At 37.5% G+C, this 17,799-nt stretch overlaps 1 protein-coding gene across 12 annotated transcripts in view; it reads left to right on the top strand.

Moving 5' to 3' along the window:
* The window catches only part of LOC106877129 (LYR motif-containing protein 1), a 213,029-nt gene that overhangs the window by 13,771 nt on the left and 181,459 nt on the right, over positions 1-17,799 (top strand). For all 12 annotated transcript variants that reach the window (XR_016243424.1, XM_089358683.1, XM_089358684.1 and 9 more), the window contains exons 3-4: positions 1,554-1,614; positions 5,223-5,254. Coding sequence is in view for 11 of the 12 variants with exons in the window: in XM_089358683.1 (XP_089214809.1) it covers positions 1,554-1,614; positions 5,223-5,254 (93 nt within the window). In the remaining variant the exon portion in view is untranslated. The remainder of the gene's footprint in view (positions 1-1,553; positions 1,615-5,222; positions 5,255-17,799) is intronic.

The following is a 17,799-nucleotide window of genomic DNA, read 5'->3' as shown; positions in this document are numbered from 1 at the left end:
TAAGTGAAAACTAAATGAAAGCTCTGACTTTCTTTTTCATTTACAAATGTACATTATGCATACACATCATCATCATTTAACGTCCGCTTTCCATGCTAGCATGGGTTGGACGATTTAACTGGGGACTGGCGAACCAGATGGCTACACCAGACTCCAATCTGATCTGGCAGAGTTTCTACAGCTGGATGCCCTTCCTAATGTTAACCACTCTGAGAGTGTAGTGGGTACTTTTTACATGCCACTGGCACGGGGGCCAGTCCGGCGGTACTGGCAACGGCCACGCTCAAATGGTGTTTTTTACGTGCCACCTGCACAGGAGTCAGTCCAATGTTTTGTTCACTTATCACCGGCACAAGTGCCAGTAAGGCAAAGCTGGAAACGATCGCGCTCAAATGGTGCTTTTTATGTGCCACCGGCACGGGAGCGAGACACATACATAATAAACATCAACACATACATTTAATGTGTTCACCCATTATCTCCTTATTTGCTATCACTTTGATGGTGGGTGGGTAGGGGGTATATGTGGATGGGAGGTAATCTGAAATCGTTATACCAGTAGTTATACAATAAAACTTTGAGGGGGAATAACTCTAAATGAAATATTTTTCAGAGTCGTTCCCCTTAAATTGTTAAGCCTATTATTTCGGGTCATGCTGACCTAATGTGAAACTGCTATTCGATTGATGTCAATCAGGTTGCGGAAGTAAACTGTTCCGTTTTTAATTAATTATCAGGTTTTTGTGATGAAATTAGAAATAATAATAATAATATCTGAAAAAAATACAAAGTTAGATCTTCTCTAGATCCGAACCCTTTCTATTATTAGTTTGTTTTATTCTTTTTGCTCCACCTGGCTATCGTCAGTCTCTTGATGTAAAACTGAGGATTTAATGTGGTACCCGAATGATTCATATACCACATGAAATTCTCAGTTTGCCTCAGTGTCGTGATATATAACTGGTACAGGAGATGGCTCTATTGAGATAATGAGAGCAGCTCATTGGTAAATGGAAATAAAAGGTGATTATGAGGATGGTGAAGGTGATGATGGTGCTAGTAGTGATAATGGTGACTATGGTGATGATGATAATAATAGTGAAGGTAATGATAATGTTGAATATGGTAATGATGGAAATAGAAGTGATGACCAAAAACTCACACAGACATGCTTCCATAGAACATGGACATTAAAGGATGATGATGATGCACGCATACATGTGCTTTCTGTCTGTCTACAGTTTGAAAATAAATGGAAAAATTAAATTGAATAATGTAGTGTTAGATACACCAAAGTTTGAACTTAGGCATAGTGGTCATGGTTGGAATACTTTTAATCACAATTGTATTGAATCAGCAATAAATGAAACTGAACTCGGCTAATTTCACTTGACTTTTCTGAAGATCTTTAGCAGCTTTTCGCAGAAAACTGTTGACTAATGATCAATATTTTAGACACCATTAATCTTTTGTCTTTATTTGAAATGATTGACTATTGATTTCCATTCACTGATAGCATATTTCACTCTGATTATTTGTTACTTCATTACCAGGTGACCAACCCTACAGAAATTGCAGAACATGTGAGGGAAGCTGAGACGCGTATTGCATTAGGTAAGCTCTGAATGTCACACCTTCCACTTACAATGGTCTAGTGCACTTGGTTGTAAATGGAATCCAGACAAATGATATCAGTGTAATGTCTGTTGAATGACAATGCCAGGAAGATACAAGAAACAACTGTGTGGAATTGCACAAAAAATTACACAGATGTGTAGAATGATCCAATGGTGATGGTGGGCTTTGTATTTTTTCATAGCTCCCATGGTTACCGAGATAATCTACTATAATGATACTCTTGTGTTTATGAATGAGAAAGGAAGGGGTGATAGAGGAATAAGGAAGGAAAGGGTGATATCATACTTGGTAGTGTACGCTGAAAAAATAAATCAAACAGCATTTCAACTCTGTGTGAATATATGTGTGTGTATGTAAAGAGGGAGTATGTGAATCTGTGTGTTTGTGTGTGTGTGTGTGCGTGTGCATGTGCAATGGAACTGGGATAGTTCATCTTTGTTCGCTTAGTATTTGGGTTTATTTTTTGATTTAGTTGACTCTTGGTTGTTTTTTTTTTGTTGGTCAGTTATTTTTAGCGCTTTGACAGAAAAAACTCATTCTAAAATTGTTTTTTAATGTAAGCGTGCCCAAACAAGTTGAATGCTTACACTGAGCAGGTTTTACAGCTACATCATCCAAACTGACCGGGTGAAACCAGGTTTAGCTGCTAGTAGATATATAATATCATACCTTGATACTGTAAAGGCAGTGATCTCCACTGACATGCCACTGGTATGAGAAATTGTAGCATGTTAATTTAAGGCATCTAATTTGGAAAGTTAAAGTTGTGATGTTGCCATAGAATAGTGAATAGAATTGCTGCACGGTTTCCAGCAGACATGAAGAATGATTCCTACAGGCAGTGTTACAGCAGTTTTCTGTGTAGAGCTAGCCATCACCTGTGAGCAAGTTTGGCTCAATAATGTGTATGAAGCTTTCACTGTTTTAGTTGCCAGTGAGAATATTGTGTGCAGACATAGTTACTTTCTTAACTCTCCCCATCATTTTCACCCAGTATCACATACGAGGTGGTATCAATAGGTTCCTGGACTAGTTATGTTTAATAAAAAATAATTTTATTTACCTAAGTTTTAGCATCGTCTCTTTTGAAATGGTCACAGTAATACATCAGTCCCAGTGTTTCTGCCACTTTTGGAATCTGGCCTGCAAGTTGTTTTCCATAAGCAAGTCAAGGACCTTCAGTGATTTGCTCTTGATCTCTACAACAGTCTTAAAACTGCAACCTTTGAGCTGCATTTTCATCTTGGTGTAAAGATGGAAGTCCACATGTGCTAAATCTGGTGAATAGGACAGTTGTGTAAGTGATACCATATTGTTTTTGGCAAGAAACTCACGAGTGAGGAGAGCTTGGTGACAGGGTGCATCGTTGTTGTGCAGAATCCAATTCTTTGTGCTCCACTGATCATTGTTGTTTTCGCCAAACGTCCTTCTTCAAATGCTTCAAAATGTCATTGATTGTCCTCTGATGATCCTTATGCACAAGCTGATGAATTTTCTCCACATTTTTGGGGTCATGTTCATGGCAGGCCTTCCAGATTGCTCATCATCTTCTAGGGATGTTCTTCCACTTTTGAAGTGCTTGTGACATTCAAAACATTGTGTACAACTCATTGACTCCTTGTTCCAATATCACATTGGCTCTTTGTTCCAACTTCCTGTCCATGACTACAGCATACGCGTGATCACAAAATCACAAATTTCACAACTTGTGAAATAAACATAGCAATGTCACTTGGCACACTGCCTCATAAAGGTCACTGCTAGCTATCACTGCCAACACTGTGTTTACTTTGCAAGTTGTGAAATTTGTGTTTTTGTGATCATGTGTATGCTGTAGTCTATGATTTTGTAATAGAGAGGAAGTTGGAACAAAGAGCCAATGTGAAATTTTGCGTTAAACTTGGGAAGTCTGCTACAGAGACAATGACCATGCTTTGGCAAGTTTACAGTGACAAGGCAATGTGTTGTATGCAATGTTTGGAGTGGTCCAGGCATTTCAAAAACAGAAGAACGTCCCTGGAAGATGATGAGTGATGTGGAAGACCTGCCACGAGTGTCACTCCTGGAAATGTGTTTTTGTGCATTGAGAATTCATCCCCCAGGGCCAGACTGTCAGTCAAAAGTTCTACTGTGATGTTTTGAAGTATTTGAGGGAGGACATTCAACAAAAGCAACCGGATCTGTGGAGCACAAATGACAATGCACCCTGTCATCAAACTCTCCTCTCTTGTGAGTTTCTTATTAGAAACAACACGGTCTCACTTCCACACCCATCTTATTCACCAGATTTTGTACCTGCGGACTTCCATCTCTACACCTAGATGAAAATGCAGCTCAGAGGTCACTGTTTTAACCCCATTGATAAAATAAAGAGCGAATTGCAGAAGGTTCTCAACTCACAGAAAATGACTTTCAGGCCAGATTCCAAAAGTGGCAGGAATACTGGAACCAGTTTATTGTTGAGAGATGATGTTAAAACTTAGGTAAATAAGTTTTTTATTAAACGTGACTAGTCTGGGAACCTTCTGAAGCCATTTTGTGTATATCATCTTTTGATGTCCATGCTGGCATGGGTTGGGTGCCATCCATTCACCCACCCATCTATCTATCCATACTCAATGGACTTTCTACAGTTTCTTTCTATCAAATTCACTTGGGTAGTATTGGTTGTCCCAGGAGTATAGAAGACACCTACTCAAGATGCCTGACTGTGGGACTGAATGTGAAAAATATGGTTGCAATGCAAAATTCTTAATCACATAGCCATTCCTGTCCCTATATAAAAAAGGGTAGTATTCTCCATTTTAAAAATAATTCATCATCATCATCATTATTGTTATTACTTTCTCATGCAGTGTAGATGGAAAATGCACTGAAGTATTTAGTCATTTGTCATGTCACCACAAGCACCTTAGACGCTAATACTTTCCTTAAAATGTGTGCAGTACCTTGTAAGGTTTAACACCAATCTTGCAGGGTGTTTCCAACTACTTTAAGAAGTTTTGAAGGTTCAATGGGATTGACCCTAGTGTCCTAATTACAGATATTATCACTTCTAAATTACCATTATTATTCATTATTCATCTGACATCTCGATATGAAACATTGTAGCAAAAAATCAGTGCTGGTTATAATTTCTGGTGGAATAACCTTAACATTATTCATTATGTTTTTTTTTTAAATAGAAATGACATTTCTCTCTCTCAAAAATATTTTTGTTTTGTTTAATTTATTAGCTCTCTGGTCATTGTATAACAGGGTCATTCCATGATGAAATATGTTTGAGACTCACTGGCTTAGGGTACTGTGTTCAAATCCTCCTATGGCCCTGTGTGGAATTTCAGCCCTGCTTCTCTCTTTCTTATGATGTCACAATAGTCCATCTCATGCTGAACTTGAATCTACAGCTTTCTACCATTAGATGGATTTCTTACTGGACGGACAAAGATACTGTGACAATGATGCATCTCTGTAAATGTGTATCTATGAGTGTATGTGTGTCTATGTGTTTTTGCACATGTGTGACATATTTGTGTGTGTATACCTAATCTACTCATTACAATCTCTTCTCTTTCATCTTTCAGCTCTGCACTATCGCATTCCGTATCCACGACAGGTGAGTGGCTTACCTTATTAATATAGTGAAGTGGTGGTGATAGTGGTGATGTTGGTGAGGATTGTGGTGGTGGTGAGGATGATGGTGGTGGTGATAGTGGTGATGTTGGTGAGGATTGTGGTGGTGGTGAGGATGATGGTGGTGGTGATAGTGGTGATGTTGGTGAGGATTGTGGTGGTGGTGAGGATGATGGTGGTGGTGATAGTGGTGATGTTGGTGAGGATTGTGGTGGTGGCAAGGAATACGAATGTTTTGTAATGCTGATAGTATGGTGGTGGTAGTGGTGGCTGGGGAAGATTGTTTGGTGGTGGTAATGGTTATGATTTGGTGATGATATTGTTAAGATGACAGGGTGTGATTTGAAAGGAATTTGACTGCTATGTCTAGTTGGTTATACAGCCACATAACAGAGTCAAGCAAGATGTACTCAAGGAGAGAACTGTTGTTCCTCTGAAGTTATCACTGGGATCAATGTAATCGACTTGCACCCCACACCTTCCCAAATTTCAGTCCTTGTGGCTATTATAGAAAGTTTTAAGTTGCTATTTGGAACACAAATCAACATAAAATTTTGATGGAAAGTTTTCATATAGATAGTTTTTGAACATTTGTTTACTTTCATGGGGCCTATTGGCGGAATTGGTGCATATTCCAGTTTTTAGAATCAGCATACTGTACCCTTGTATTTTGTGAGAGATGACTAAAAGAAGGGCATCTGGCCATGAAGCACTGGCTCAAAAAGTCCTGTCTATCCCATGGATAAAGCAGATATGATAACAATGATGTTTTTAAAAAAGTGAATGATGTGTTGGTGGTTTGTCTTCCATTATCATTGTTGTAGGGTACAACTGTCTCTGGATTAGTCCATCTACTTATGAATAGGTCCTATAGGTGGGCACAGGTTACTACTGCAACTTGTGTAGAGTACTGGATGATTAGTGAGCATGTTGTTAAGTTATAATGTACAACATTTGGATCTGGAGAAAGCAACTGTTCCTACAGTAAGGTAATGGATGTGAAAATCAAATTCTACAGTAAACTTTTATTGTGAAACACAATTTAACCCTTTAGTAATTAAATCAGCCATATCCACCCCAAATATTCTATCAGTTTTACTTTCAGACTGGCCATATCTAGCCTCTCACACTTACCTACAATGACATTCTAAAAATAAACAATCACATCATTGAAATCTCAAAGCTATATGAGGTAATGCATGATTAATACAAAACAATATGAATAAATCAGCATTACATTTAATAGAGTTATCTGAATGCTAAAGGGTTAAACTGTTACAACACATCTTATTGTAGTTAGTTGCAGTATTTCTTATTGTGGTCAGTTACACTATTTCCTACAATAGTCTGTTACATCTTTTCCTATAGTAGTCAGTTACACCACATCTTTCAGTGGTTAGCTACACTTCTTCATTATACCTTGCTGTTTAGAACCTGATAGATTAATTTGATCAGTGAGGTGTTGAGTGTCTTTGCCTGCATTGATCAGTACAATAGCATAAATGATGAAATATGAACTATCAATGTTTTGGCTAACACTGCAACAATTTAACTGTGGTAGTCTTTGTTATAGTCAATACCAGTAATACTCTCCCACAGGTGTGGCTGTGTCATTAAGAAGTTTGCTTCCCACCTACATGGTTTTGGATTCATTCCTATTGTATGGCCCCTTAGACAAGTGCCTTTCTCTATAGCCCTGAGCTGATCAAAGCCTTTTTAGTAGATTTGGTAGATGCAAACTGAAAGAAGCCTACCTCTCTCTGTCTCTGCCTGCCTGCCTGCCTGCCTGTCTGTCTGTCTGTCTGTCTGTCTGTCTCTCTCTCTCTCTCTCTATTTATTATGTATGTGTGTGTGTATATATATATATATATATATATATATATATATATATATATATATATATATATATATATATATATATATATATATATATATATATATTTATATAAAGGGCATTATTACAGAAAATAATAACGCCACACAGTGGACTTCTCAAAATAACCACATTTAGTACCTAATGCGAGGAAAAACAACCAACAGAAGACAACCAACTTTCTTTTAAATAAACTTAACTGTGTATCGGCCGATTTCGCGATTACTAGAATGAATCTAGATTTCGTTCATCAGCACAGTATTGTCCCAAAAATATATATAAATAAACATAATTCTCACCTCACCAAAAACGAACACACTACGTATCCGACAGAGTAAAGGGAATGAAGTTTATCTGTATATATCTTCATCAAAGAAGCGGGAATACTTCCGGGTTGCTTCTGGTACCCATGTGGAGACAGGAATAAAAATTCAACATTGAATATATTCCGTGTATATATTTGATAAATAAATTCAAAAAGGGATAAAACTCTTTTATATATATATATATATATATATATATATATATATATATATATATATATATATATATATATGTGAGTGTGTGTATGTTTGTGTCTCTTTGTCTTGTCATTACGTGATAATTGTAAATGAGTGTTACTGTCATACAAGTGGGTTCATTCGATTCCATTATTCTTCAAAAATTTGTCTGGCCATGGGGAAATATTAACTTATTTGGAAACAGATAAGAGTTAGCAGCAGGAAGGGTATCTTTCCAGAGAAAATCTGCCTCAATAAACTCTATCTGACCCATGCAAACATGGAAAAGTGATTGTTAAAATGATGATTATGATGATGGTTATTGAGTTGTGTGAGGCACCACCAACTTTTGGATTGGCCACGACACTTGTATAATAAGTAGTTCAGAAATTGCCATTAGACGAAGTAGAGGAAAGGCAATGTTGAAAACAATGAGAGCAACAGTGTTAACAACAACCAATTGCAATAACATTGTAGGTAGCATGAAAAAAGCAGGTTAGAATAAAGAGTGGCATGTGTAAAGATTTATCTAAATTATCTTGTCTGAAGGCATGTTTTCAAGAAGTGATTAGATAAGTCTTCTTTTGGTGTTGGTGAGTTGGATAATTGTATGGTGCTGGATGGGGGTGGGGGAGGGGATGAGAGAAAAGGAGACAAGGAGCTGGAATCAATGAGAAAAAACAAAAACAAGCAAAAATCTATATGGAGAAACCAACACCTCCTCCCTACCAAAACATGGAAAGCATTTAACAGGTCTTCCCATAAATAATGTGGTTTTTTTCAATTGCATGAACTAAAAGTCAGAGGGATATGGGATAAACTACCTGCATCAACTTACTATAAAAGCTGGTAGTAATTTTACCTTGTCCTTATTCTTAGTGCAAGTTTTGAAGGGTGCAGTTTGATTTTAACAGCTATTTTTTCAAAGCTAGAATGAAAGTACAAAGGAGCATGTTTGGCATATTTTGCTCTATGAGTTCAATAAAAGCAACAATGCAATGGAAAGTGCAAGGAACATTAATATGGGGATCGGACAATAAGCTTAAGCTAGTGTGAATGGTGGTTCCAGAAATTTTGAGCCAGGAACTACAGCCTAGAAAACCAGCCCCATCCTGGAAGATCTGTTCAGCTTGATGAGGATGTCCTGCAAATCCTGGTGGAGCAAAATCCCATCGTAATTATTGAGGAACTAGCAGAGAAGCTTGGATTTGGTCATTCAACCATTCATCGACACGTACATGCCATTGGAAAATGACCGTCTTTGATTTCAAGACAAAAGGTATTCTTCCATCAGGATAATACTCTGCCACATACAGTTAGGATAACATTCCAAAGGCTGGAGCAGTTTGAATGTGAAATGATGCCCCATCCACCATTCATTGGACATCCGATTATCAAATATTCTGCAGTCTTCAAAATCATTTGGATAGAAAAAATATGAATTCTGTAGACGAAGACAGAACAGTACTGGAGAAGTATTTTTTGTTACAGACAAGTGAATTTTGGAAGAGGGGCCTTGCAAATCTACCAGACAGATGGAAGAGCATTGTAGAAAATGAAGGAGAGTGTATTCTAGATTAAAAAAGAACTTTGTTTATCTTAATTTTGAAAAATAAAAGGAAGTATTAAAAAATGCGTTATTTATGGGATGACCTAATAGTATATCTTCAGAATAGGTTTTAAAATATATCTCTTTATCATTATTATCATCATTATTGTTGTCATAATCATTGTTGTTATGATTATCATCATTATTGTCATATTTATCATCATCATTATCATAACCACCATCATTTTCATTATCAGAATCATCATCATTATCATCATTATTGACATCCTCATCCTCCTCACTGTTGTTAGCATGATATCAATCAAAAGACATTACTTCTTCTTTGAGCCTAGCATAGAGGAAGAAGAAGCAGGTGTAAGGATCCTCATTCATAGCCAAAGCCATGAATGATTGTGGTACCTTAACAATCTTTTAAATCAACGATGTTTCTATTGTTATCTGGAATAATTTCTGAAATAATTCAGAGTCAACTATATTACAATGGTACATTTTTGTTGTGGTTGTTGTTGCAGTTATGAAATGGCACATAGTTATCTGCTGAGTTAACAAAAATAGAGTCAGATTTCATACAACTGAAATACTGCTATCTGCAGCAATAACTACTACTTCTACCTCTAATACTTCTATCTGCAGCAATAACTACTACTACTACTACCTGCTAGCAACAAAACATGAACATCAATGCCTTCATCGTTATCACCATCACAATAACCTCCTCTTCTACCTCTATCCTTTAACCAGCAACACTGATTATCATGCCATGGCCACTACCAGTAAAAGCAAGTATATTATTCAATGAGAAAACCTCCATATGGTCACTCAACCAGGCAGAATTAACAGCTAGACTGCCTTCAAATTAATGTCTTAGAAGGACATATTGGATAAGGCAGTCCTAAAGATATGTAATACTGTGTATGAAAATACATGATGGTTGTAGTTGAAACACCTTTGGTCTTAAGTCTGCTTGATCAGGATAGACCTGGGGTTAAATAACAACCTCCATGACCACCACCAACAAAATAAAAATGAGAAAGCCAATGAAGGGGGTCTCTTTATGATCATTGCAACTTGAAATAGCAACCTAATATCATTCAAATCATACTGCACTATCTTAAAGAAAAGGAAGGACACACTTGAGATAATGTAGTTCTAGACAGTCTTCTCTCAAGGATGGGATGCTCATGGGAGGAATGCTGGGTCAAGGTTTTGACCTGGAGCTAAACAACATCAATAGAATCTGCAACAGAAAGACTAGATTTTGGAGAAAAGGACAGCTCGAGATCGCCACACTGCATCCTTGCAATCAAACACTGCATGGTGGAGTGCATGGTGTGGTTGTCAGTGAAGTCGGGGTGGGGGAGGGACAAGGTATATCTGTAACAATCCAACCCATGTAGGTTGGATGGCGTTTATTGAAGCATTCTATGACTGGTTGATTTCTTGTTGCCAACCCTCACTTCTTCCAAAACAAGGTACTTTTGGTACTATTTCTCTGTAACTAGAAATGTTTTCTTATGGAAGACTGGAAATGACGCTGCTTGTATGGCATTTACAACCATCGTGCAATGTGAAGACAATAATACCAACACTGATGTATGTATGTGTGTGTGTATGCACATGCACTCACACGCGCGCACACACACACACACACACATACACACATGCACACACACAGCAAATGTTATATATAATAGGTGAAAGCATGGCTGTGTGGTATGAAGCTTGCTTCCCAACCGCATAGTTCTGGGTTCAGTGCCACTGCATGGCACCTTCGGTAAGTGTCTTCTGTTTAACCTTGGGCTGGCTAAAGCCTTGTGAGAAGATTTGGGTGACAGAAATGGAAAGAAGCCTATTGTATATATGTGTGTGCGAGTGTGTTTGTGTCCCTCACTACTGCTTGACAGCTGGTGTTGGCATGTTTACATCCTTGTAACCAGACTTTACAAAAAAATAATAAATACTGGGGTCACTAAGTTTGACTAAAATTCTTCAAGGCAGTGCCCAAGCATTGTATCAGTTTAAAACAAGTAAAAGATAAAAGATATGTGTTAACCCTCAGTTAACCTTGAACTTTTGTGTTGATCCTCGTAACTTCATATTTGCCATTGAATTTTCCTGCTAATGTTGAGTTCATGAATATTTTCCAAATGAGGCTGTGTACTTGAGAAGTTTACTTCCCAACCACGTGGTTTCAGGTTTGGTCCTACTGTGTGGTACCTTGGACAAGTGTCATTTATTAATACTAGAGCCATGGGAAGACCAAAGCCTTGTTAGTGGATTTTTATTGACAGAAAATGAAAAAAGCCCATTGTGTGTGTGTGTGTGTGTGTGTGTGTATGTAATCCAAATAAGAAGACAATGAAAGACTAACACATCTTTAGCGATCAGTTCCAATTGTTTCTGTACCAACTCTGCTTTCATTGCCAATTCACATGAAAGGTCCAAGTGAAAACTTATGTAATATTTATGATTTTAAACATTAGAGTGGCACCTATTCAGACCCACATCAAAGGAACTCTCTTACATTGTGTGTCTGTCAAGCTTTGTGTTTTGCTTATATTAAGAAAAAACAAAAAGTAATGAAACGAAAACGTAAATAGACTGTGAAAAGGTGGGCAGTACAAGCACCCTATTTTTTATCCTCCTAGGACCTTATATATACTCTTTTACTCTTTTACCTGTTTCAGTCTTTTGACTGTGGCCATGCTGGAGCACCGCCTTTAGTCGAGCAAATCGACCCCAGGACTTATTCTTTGTAAGCCTAGTACTTATTCTATCGGTCTCTTTTTGCCGAACCGCTAAGTTATGGGGACATAAACACACCAGCATTGGTTGTCAAGCGATGTTGGGGGGACAAACACAGACACACAAACACATACACACATACATATATATATACATATATCCGACGGGCTTCTTTCAGTTTCCGTCTACCAAATCCACTCACAAGGCTTTGGTCGGCCCGAGGCTATAGTAGAAGACACTTGCCCAAGATGCCATGCAGTGGGACTGAACCTGGGACCATGTGGTTGGTAAACAAGCTACTTACCACACAGCCACACACACATACATACATCTATTTTTATTCTTTTACTTGTTTCAGTCATTTGATGGTGGCCATGCTGGAGCACTGCCTTTAAAACAATGTTGATGTTATTGTCCTTACATTGCATGATAGTTGTAAATGAGTGTCACTGTCAGACAAACATCATCATTTGCAGCCTTTCATAAGAAAACATGTCTAGTTATGGAGAATTAGTACCAATTCAACCTTATTTTTGAAGAAGTGAGGGTTGGCAGTGAGAATATCATTCAGTCATAGAATGTTTCAATAAACTCCATCCAACCCATGTGGGCATGGAAAAGCAGATGTTAAAATGATGACGATGATATACTAAATTCCTATTCCAAGAAAAGAACTTACTCTTTTACTTGTTTCAGTCATTTGACTGCAGTCATGCTGGAACACTGCCTTTAGTCAAGCAAATCACCCCTAGGACTTATTCTTTGTAAGCTTAGTACTTATTCTATCGGTCTCTTTTGCCGAACCGCTAAGTTACGGGGACATAAACACACCAGCATCGGTTGTCAAGCGATGTTGTGGGGACAAACAGACATACAAACACACGTATATGTATATATATACATATATACGATGGGCTTCTTTCAGTTTCCGTCTACCAAATCCATTCACAAGGCTTTGGTCGACCCGAGGCTATAGTAGAAGACACTTGCCCATGGTCCCACGCAGTGGGACTGAACCCGGAACCATGTGGTTGGTAAGCAAGCTACTTACCACACAGCCACTCCAAACTATGTATTATAAAACTAATAATGATGAAGGTGATGATGATGATAAGAATGTCAATAATAATAATAATAATAATAATAATAATAATAATAATGATGATAACGATAATGCACTAGAAACAACAAGGTAAATCTTAGAACAAAGCAAAGCAGATGTATCACACAAACACAGTTTTATATTCCCAACAGACAATTCTGCACATAGTTGGAGAATATGGAGGTGAGTGTGGTGGCAATGCAAGAGACTTGCATGAAACTAACGGAATAATAATGATAATAATAATAATAACAATAATAATGATACTCATAATAATAATGATTTCTTTATTGTCCACAAAGGCCTGTCATGTAATACAAAAATATACACTTACGGTTTAACAAAAACAAGATGAGGTGTTTATATGCAATAAATGAATGGATGGGGTGGAGCAAAAATGTTATAACAGGAGAATCAGGTTAAAATTTGATACAATATAAACATAAATGTGTGTTTGTGTGTTTGTGTGTGTGTGTGTGTGTGTGTGTGTGTGTTTGTGTGTATAACAAAGGTACTAACTTTACAAAAGGGATGGAAAGCTGCCACCCTGGGTGGGTCAGAATAGCTCTATGACTGACTACCTTACTGTTCCAGCTATTTCATACTCTGTCCTGACTACAACCTTGAGGCAAAATTTGAGAATCAGCTGCCTCATGCCTTCATCTTACATAAAATTTTCTTGAGGGCAAAAATCAACTGACAGCTGGATCTGTCCTGCATGTGATAAAGGCTGTTATGCAAAGTTCTATATGTCACCAATGTTCAGACACAGAATAAGTGTGTAGAAAATGGTTTTGTTGCACTCTGCACCTCTTAGTCTGGTCTGACTGATAAGACTGCCATAAAGCTTAACCCACACTGTCAGTGTTACTAGGACTGCTAGGCCAGGGATTCCTGGAAGTTTCTATAGGCCTGGTATGAAAGTGCTCTAGCTCAAACTACTGAGTGGATCTGTATTGATACTCAAAGTCTCTCCCTATCTGACATCTCTTATTTCTTCCATTAACCCTTGTTTTTGGAATACTAGGATGGATCCCTTACCAGTTATCTTGTCCCACTAGATAGAAGCTGTAACAAAGTGCCTAATCTTCATCTTAACTCAGGCTGTTGTTCTATCAAAAAGATGAGCTGCTGAAAAATGTGCTTCATAAACAGCAGCCATACCTGCTCTCCATGTAAGAATGGTTGTACGTGCCACACCCTTAGTACATGTCTGCTCATTATCAGCAATAATAATAATAATAATAATAATAATAATAATAATGATAATGATAATAATGTCTCATTTTGGCACAAGGCCACCAGTTGTAGGGGAGGGGTTCATTAAGTAAATCAATTTAAGTACATTTTATTCAGTTCTGTGCCACTTCTGCTAATCTGCTGCCCTTGTAATAATAATGAAAACCCCAGGACTTAGACAGGTAATACACCTCATACAGAAAATAGAATTACCTAGCACTGCATACAGACAGGTGTTGCTTAGAGTACATTTAATGCAATAAAAACACTGCATGTACCTAAGGCATATGGAGCTACACCAGTTATGCAGTGAAAGCATGCATGCAAAAAATATTGCTAAAATAATAATAATATTAATAATGATAATAATGATTTCTTTTATATAATAATAATAATAATAATAATAATAATAATAATGATTTCAAATTTTGGCACAAGGCCCAGTGTTCAACTGGTACTTATTTTATTGACCTTGAAATGATGAAAGGTAAAGTCGACCTCAGCAGAATTTGAACTCAGGATATGAAGATGAACAAAAATGGTACTAGGCATTTTGCTTGGCGTGCTAGCGATTCTGCTAGCTTGCTTCCTTAATGATGATAATGATGATAATATTAATAATAATAATAATAATGATAATAATAATAACAACAACAATGGTGATACCACCACCACCACCACCACCACCACCACCACCACCAACAACAACAACAATAATCATCATCATAATCGATTTAATGTCCACTTTCAATGGCTGAATACCCTTCCACACCTGTTTACTTGCTAGTTAATATTTCCCCATGTCCAGCCAGAATATTGGAAATGATTGACACTGCTTGTATGACAGTGACATTCAATTACAACTATAAGACAAAGACACACACTCACACAGCTTGCCCTCTTAGATATAACATGTAGAATATTGGGTTAAAAAGCCATTGAATGGAAAACATCAATTGGTCCCCTATGGCTCAAACTTACATCTGTAAGCATGACAGATGTTCTACCATTAGACCAAAGCAACTCTTTGAATTTTTGCATCTATTTTAGAAGCTTCATGCTTACCAGTGAGATTTTTATACTTTTTGTGTTATAAGAATTTAAAAACCCTCAAGAAATATGAAATAAATTGTTTTTAACAATGGAACTTCTAAGTAGATAAAGCTATAAATGCTGGTTTTAAATTTTGGTACAAGGCCAGCAATTTTGGGGTAGTGGGTAAGTCTATTACATCAACTTCAGTATTTAACTGGGGCTTATTTTATTGACCCCAAAAGGATGAAAAGTAGAGTTGGTCTCGGTGAAATTTGAACTCAGAACGTGAAGACAGGTGAATTCTGCTAAGTATTTTTCTTGGCACACTAATGATTCTACCAACTCCCCACCTCACATGCAGCTATAGATATTAGCATGCAAATATTGAGTTAAAAGAACCATTTGGATAGTGTGTCTGTCATATTCACAAAAGATGTGGCTTTGAATTCCAGGGGCAGCTTTAGACTTTTTCTTTCCAAAGGGTGTTTTTAACCCAATATTTCTATGCTATTATGTGCTTTGAGTTAATGTTTTTGAAGCTTCTAAATCCTTATTAGACATTGTGTGTGTGCATATATATATATATATATATATATATATATATATATATATATATATGCACAGATACAGATGTGGCTGTGGTAAGAAGCTTGCTTCTCACCTACATGGTTCCAGGTTCAGTCCCACTGCATAGTACCTTGGGCAAGAATCTTCCACTACAGTCTTGGGCAGAGCAAAGCCTTGTGAGTGGATTTGGTAGACAGGGACTGAAATAAGCCCACCATATATATGTGTGTATATATATATATATATATGTGTGTGTGTGTGTGTGTGTGTGTGTGTGTGTGTGTGTGTGTGTGTGTGTGTGTGTGTGTGTGTGTGTATGTCTGTGTGTCTTTGTGTCTGTGTTTGTCCCCTACCACTTATGTCTCTGTAACTTAGTGGTTTGGCAAAAGAGACTGGTAATTATGTTTCTGATTTAAGCACAATGCCAGCATTTTTGAGGGTAAGGGTTTAGTCAATACCATCAACCCTTGTACTTGATTTCTACTTTATTTTATTGACTCTGGCAGGATGAAAGGCAAGGATGACCCTAGTGAGAGTTGAACAGATACTTAAATCATAAATGCTCTCAACTCAGCTTATATCAAAACCAGGAAATATTTTGTCTGTTGCTCTACCAATTCAATGTCCATACGAAAATCATTTCTAAGAGAGATACAAAGAGGAGGGAGGAAGGAAGGAGAAGTGTAGGTAATTAAATTGCCCCATATCTTCCCCAGTACTTGACTGTTGTACTTTATCAACCCCAGGGAGATGAAAGGCAAAGATGACCTCAGTGGGGATTGAACTCAGAGCCTAAGAGTTGGATCAAATATCACGAGGCATTTTACCCACCACCCTGAATAGTCATACAGTAGTATTGAGGATTTCTAATTCTGATGTATAGTCACAGATACTGGAAGAGGGAGGCAGTTATTGTTTTAATGAATTCTAGTAAATGACTTTCATTTTTGTCTTACTAGCAGTAGTTTGAACTACTGGGGTCAATGAATTTGACTAAAACTTATTTAAGGTGGTGCCCCAGCATGACCACAGTCTAATGACTGAAACAAATAAAAGATAAAAGATAACATTGTTTGTATGATGATGATGCTCATTTACAGCCATGATGTCAAGACAAGGGCACACACACACACACACACACACACACACACACACACACACACACACACACACACACACACACGCGTATATATGATGTGCTTCTTTCAACTTCTTTCAACCTAATTCACTCACAAGGTTTAGGTTATCCCAGGGCTATAGTTGAAGATACTTAACCTAAGATGCTTTGCAGTGGGACTGAACCTGAGGCCTTATGGTTGGGAAGCAAGCTTCTTAACCAAACATTATCTATCTTTAGACAGATAATGTTTTTTACAACTTGTGTCAATCTATGTAGGTTGCACAATTCTATTCGGCATGCATCCATCCATCCACCATTAACATCATAAGACTTGGAAGGTAGCTCCTCGAACAACATTCTTTGTCTGATAACCTAAAATACATGCCCAAAGAAGTCACAAACTCTACTGCAACATATCATCAGAGGAGAGGATGAGCCTATATGAGCAGAAAACTATGCATGGATATGTTAGTAGAAAACTCCGAGATGATAGTAACATTGATCATGAAAGCAGTCTATCATGGAACAATAGCTGGATTACTACCTCCCACTTTGAAGAGTATGTGTTTGCAATCCAGGAACAGGAAATATCAGCCAAAAGGGATAGAGTTGCAGGAAAACAGTAAAATTTGACAACCGATGCAAACTTTGTTGAGTTAGCACCGAGGATATCACCCACATCATAAGCAGTTGTCTGAAAATGTCATCACAGTATTATCTATCAATGAGACATGATATTATTGATAGGACACTCTATAATGAAATCCGTTGGAAGGA

Source organism: Octopus bimaculoides, chromosome 10 (genome assembly GCF_046866305.1).
Source record: "Octopus bimaculoides isolate indiv1 chromosome 10, ASM4686630v1, whole genome shotgun sequence".
Taxonomy (NCBI): Eukaryota; Metazoa; Mollusca; class Cephalopoda; order Octopoda; family Octopodidae; genus Octopus; species Octopus bimaculoides.
Note: the sequence above shows the minus strand (reverse complement) of the source record. Positions and strands in the feature narration are given on the sequence as shown.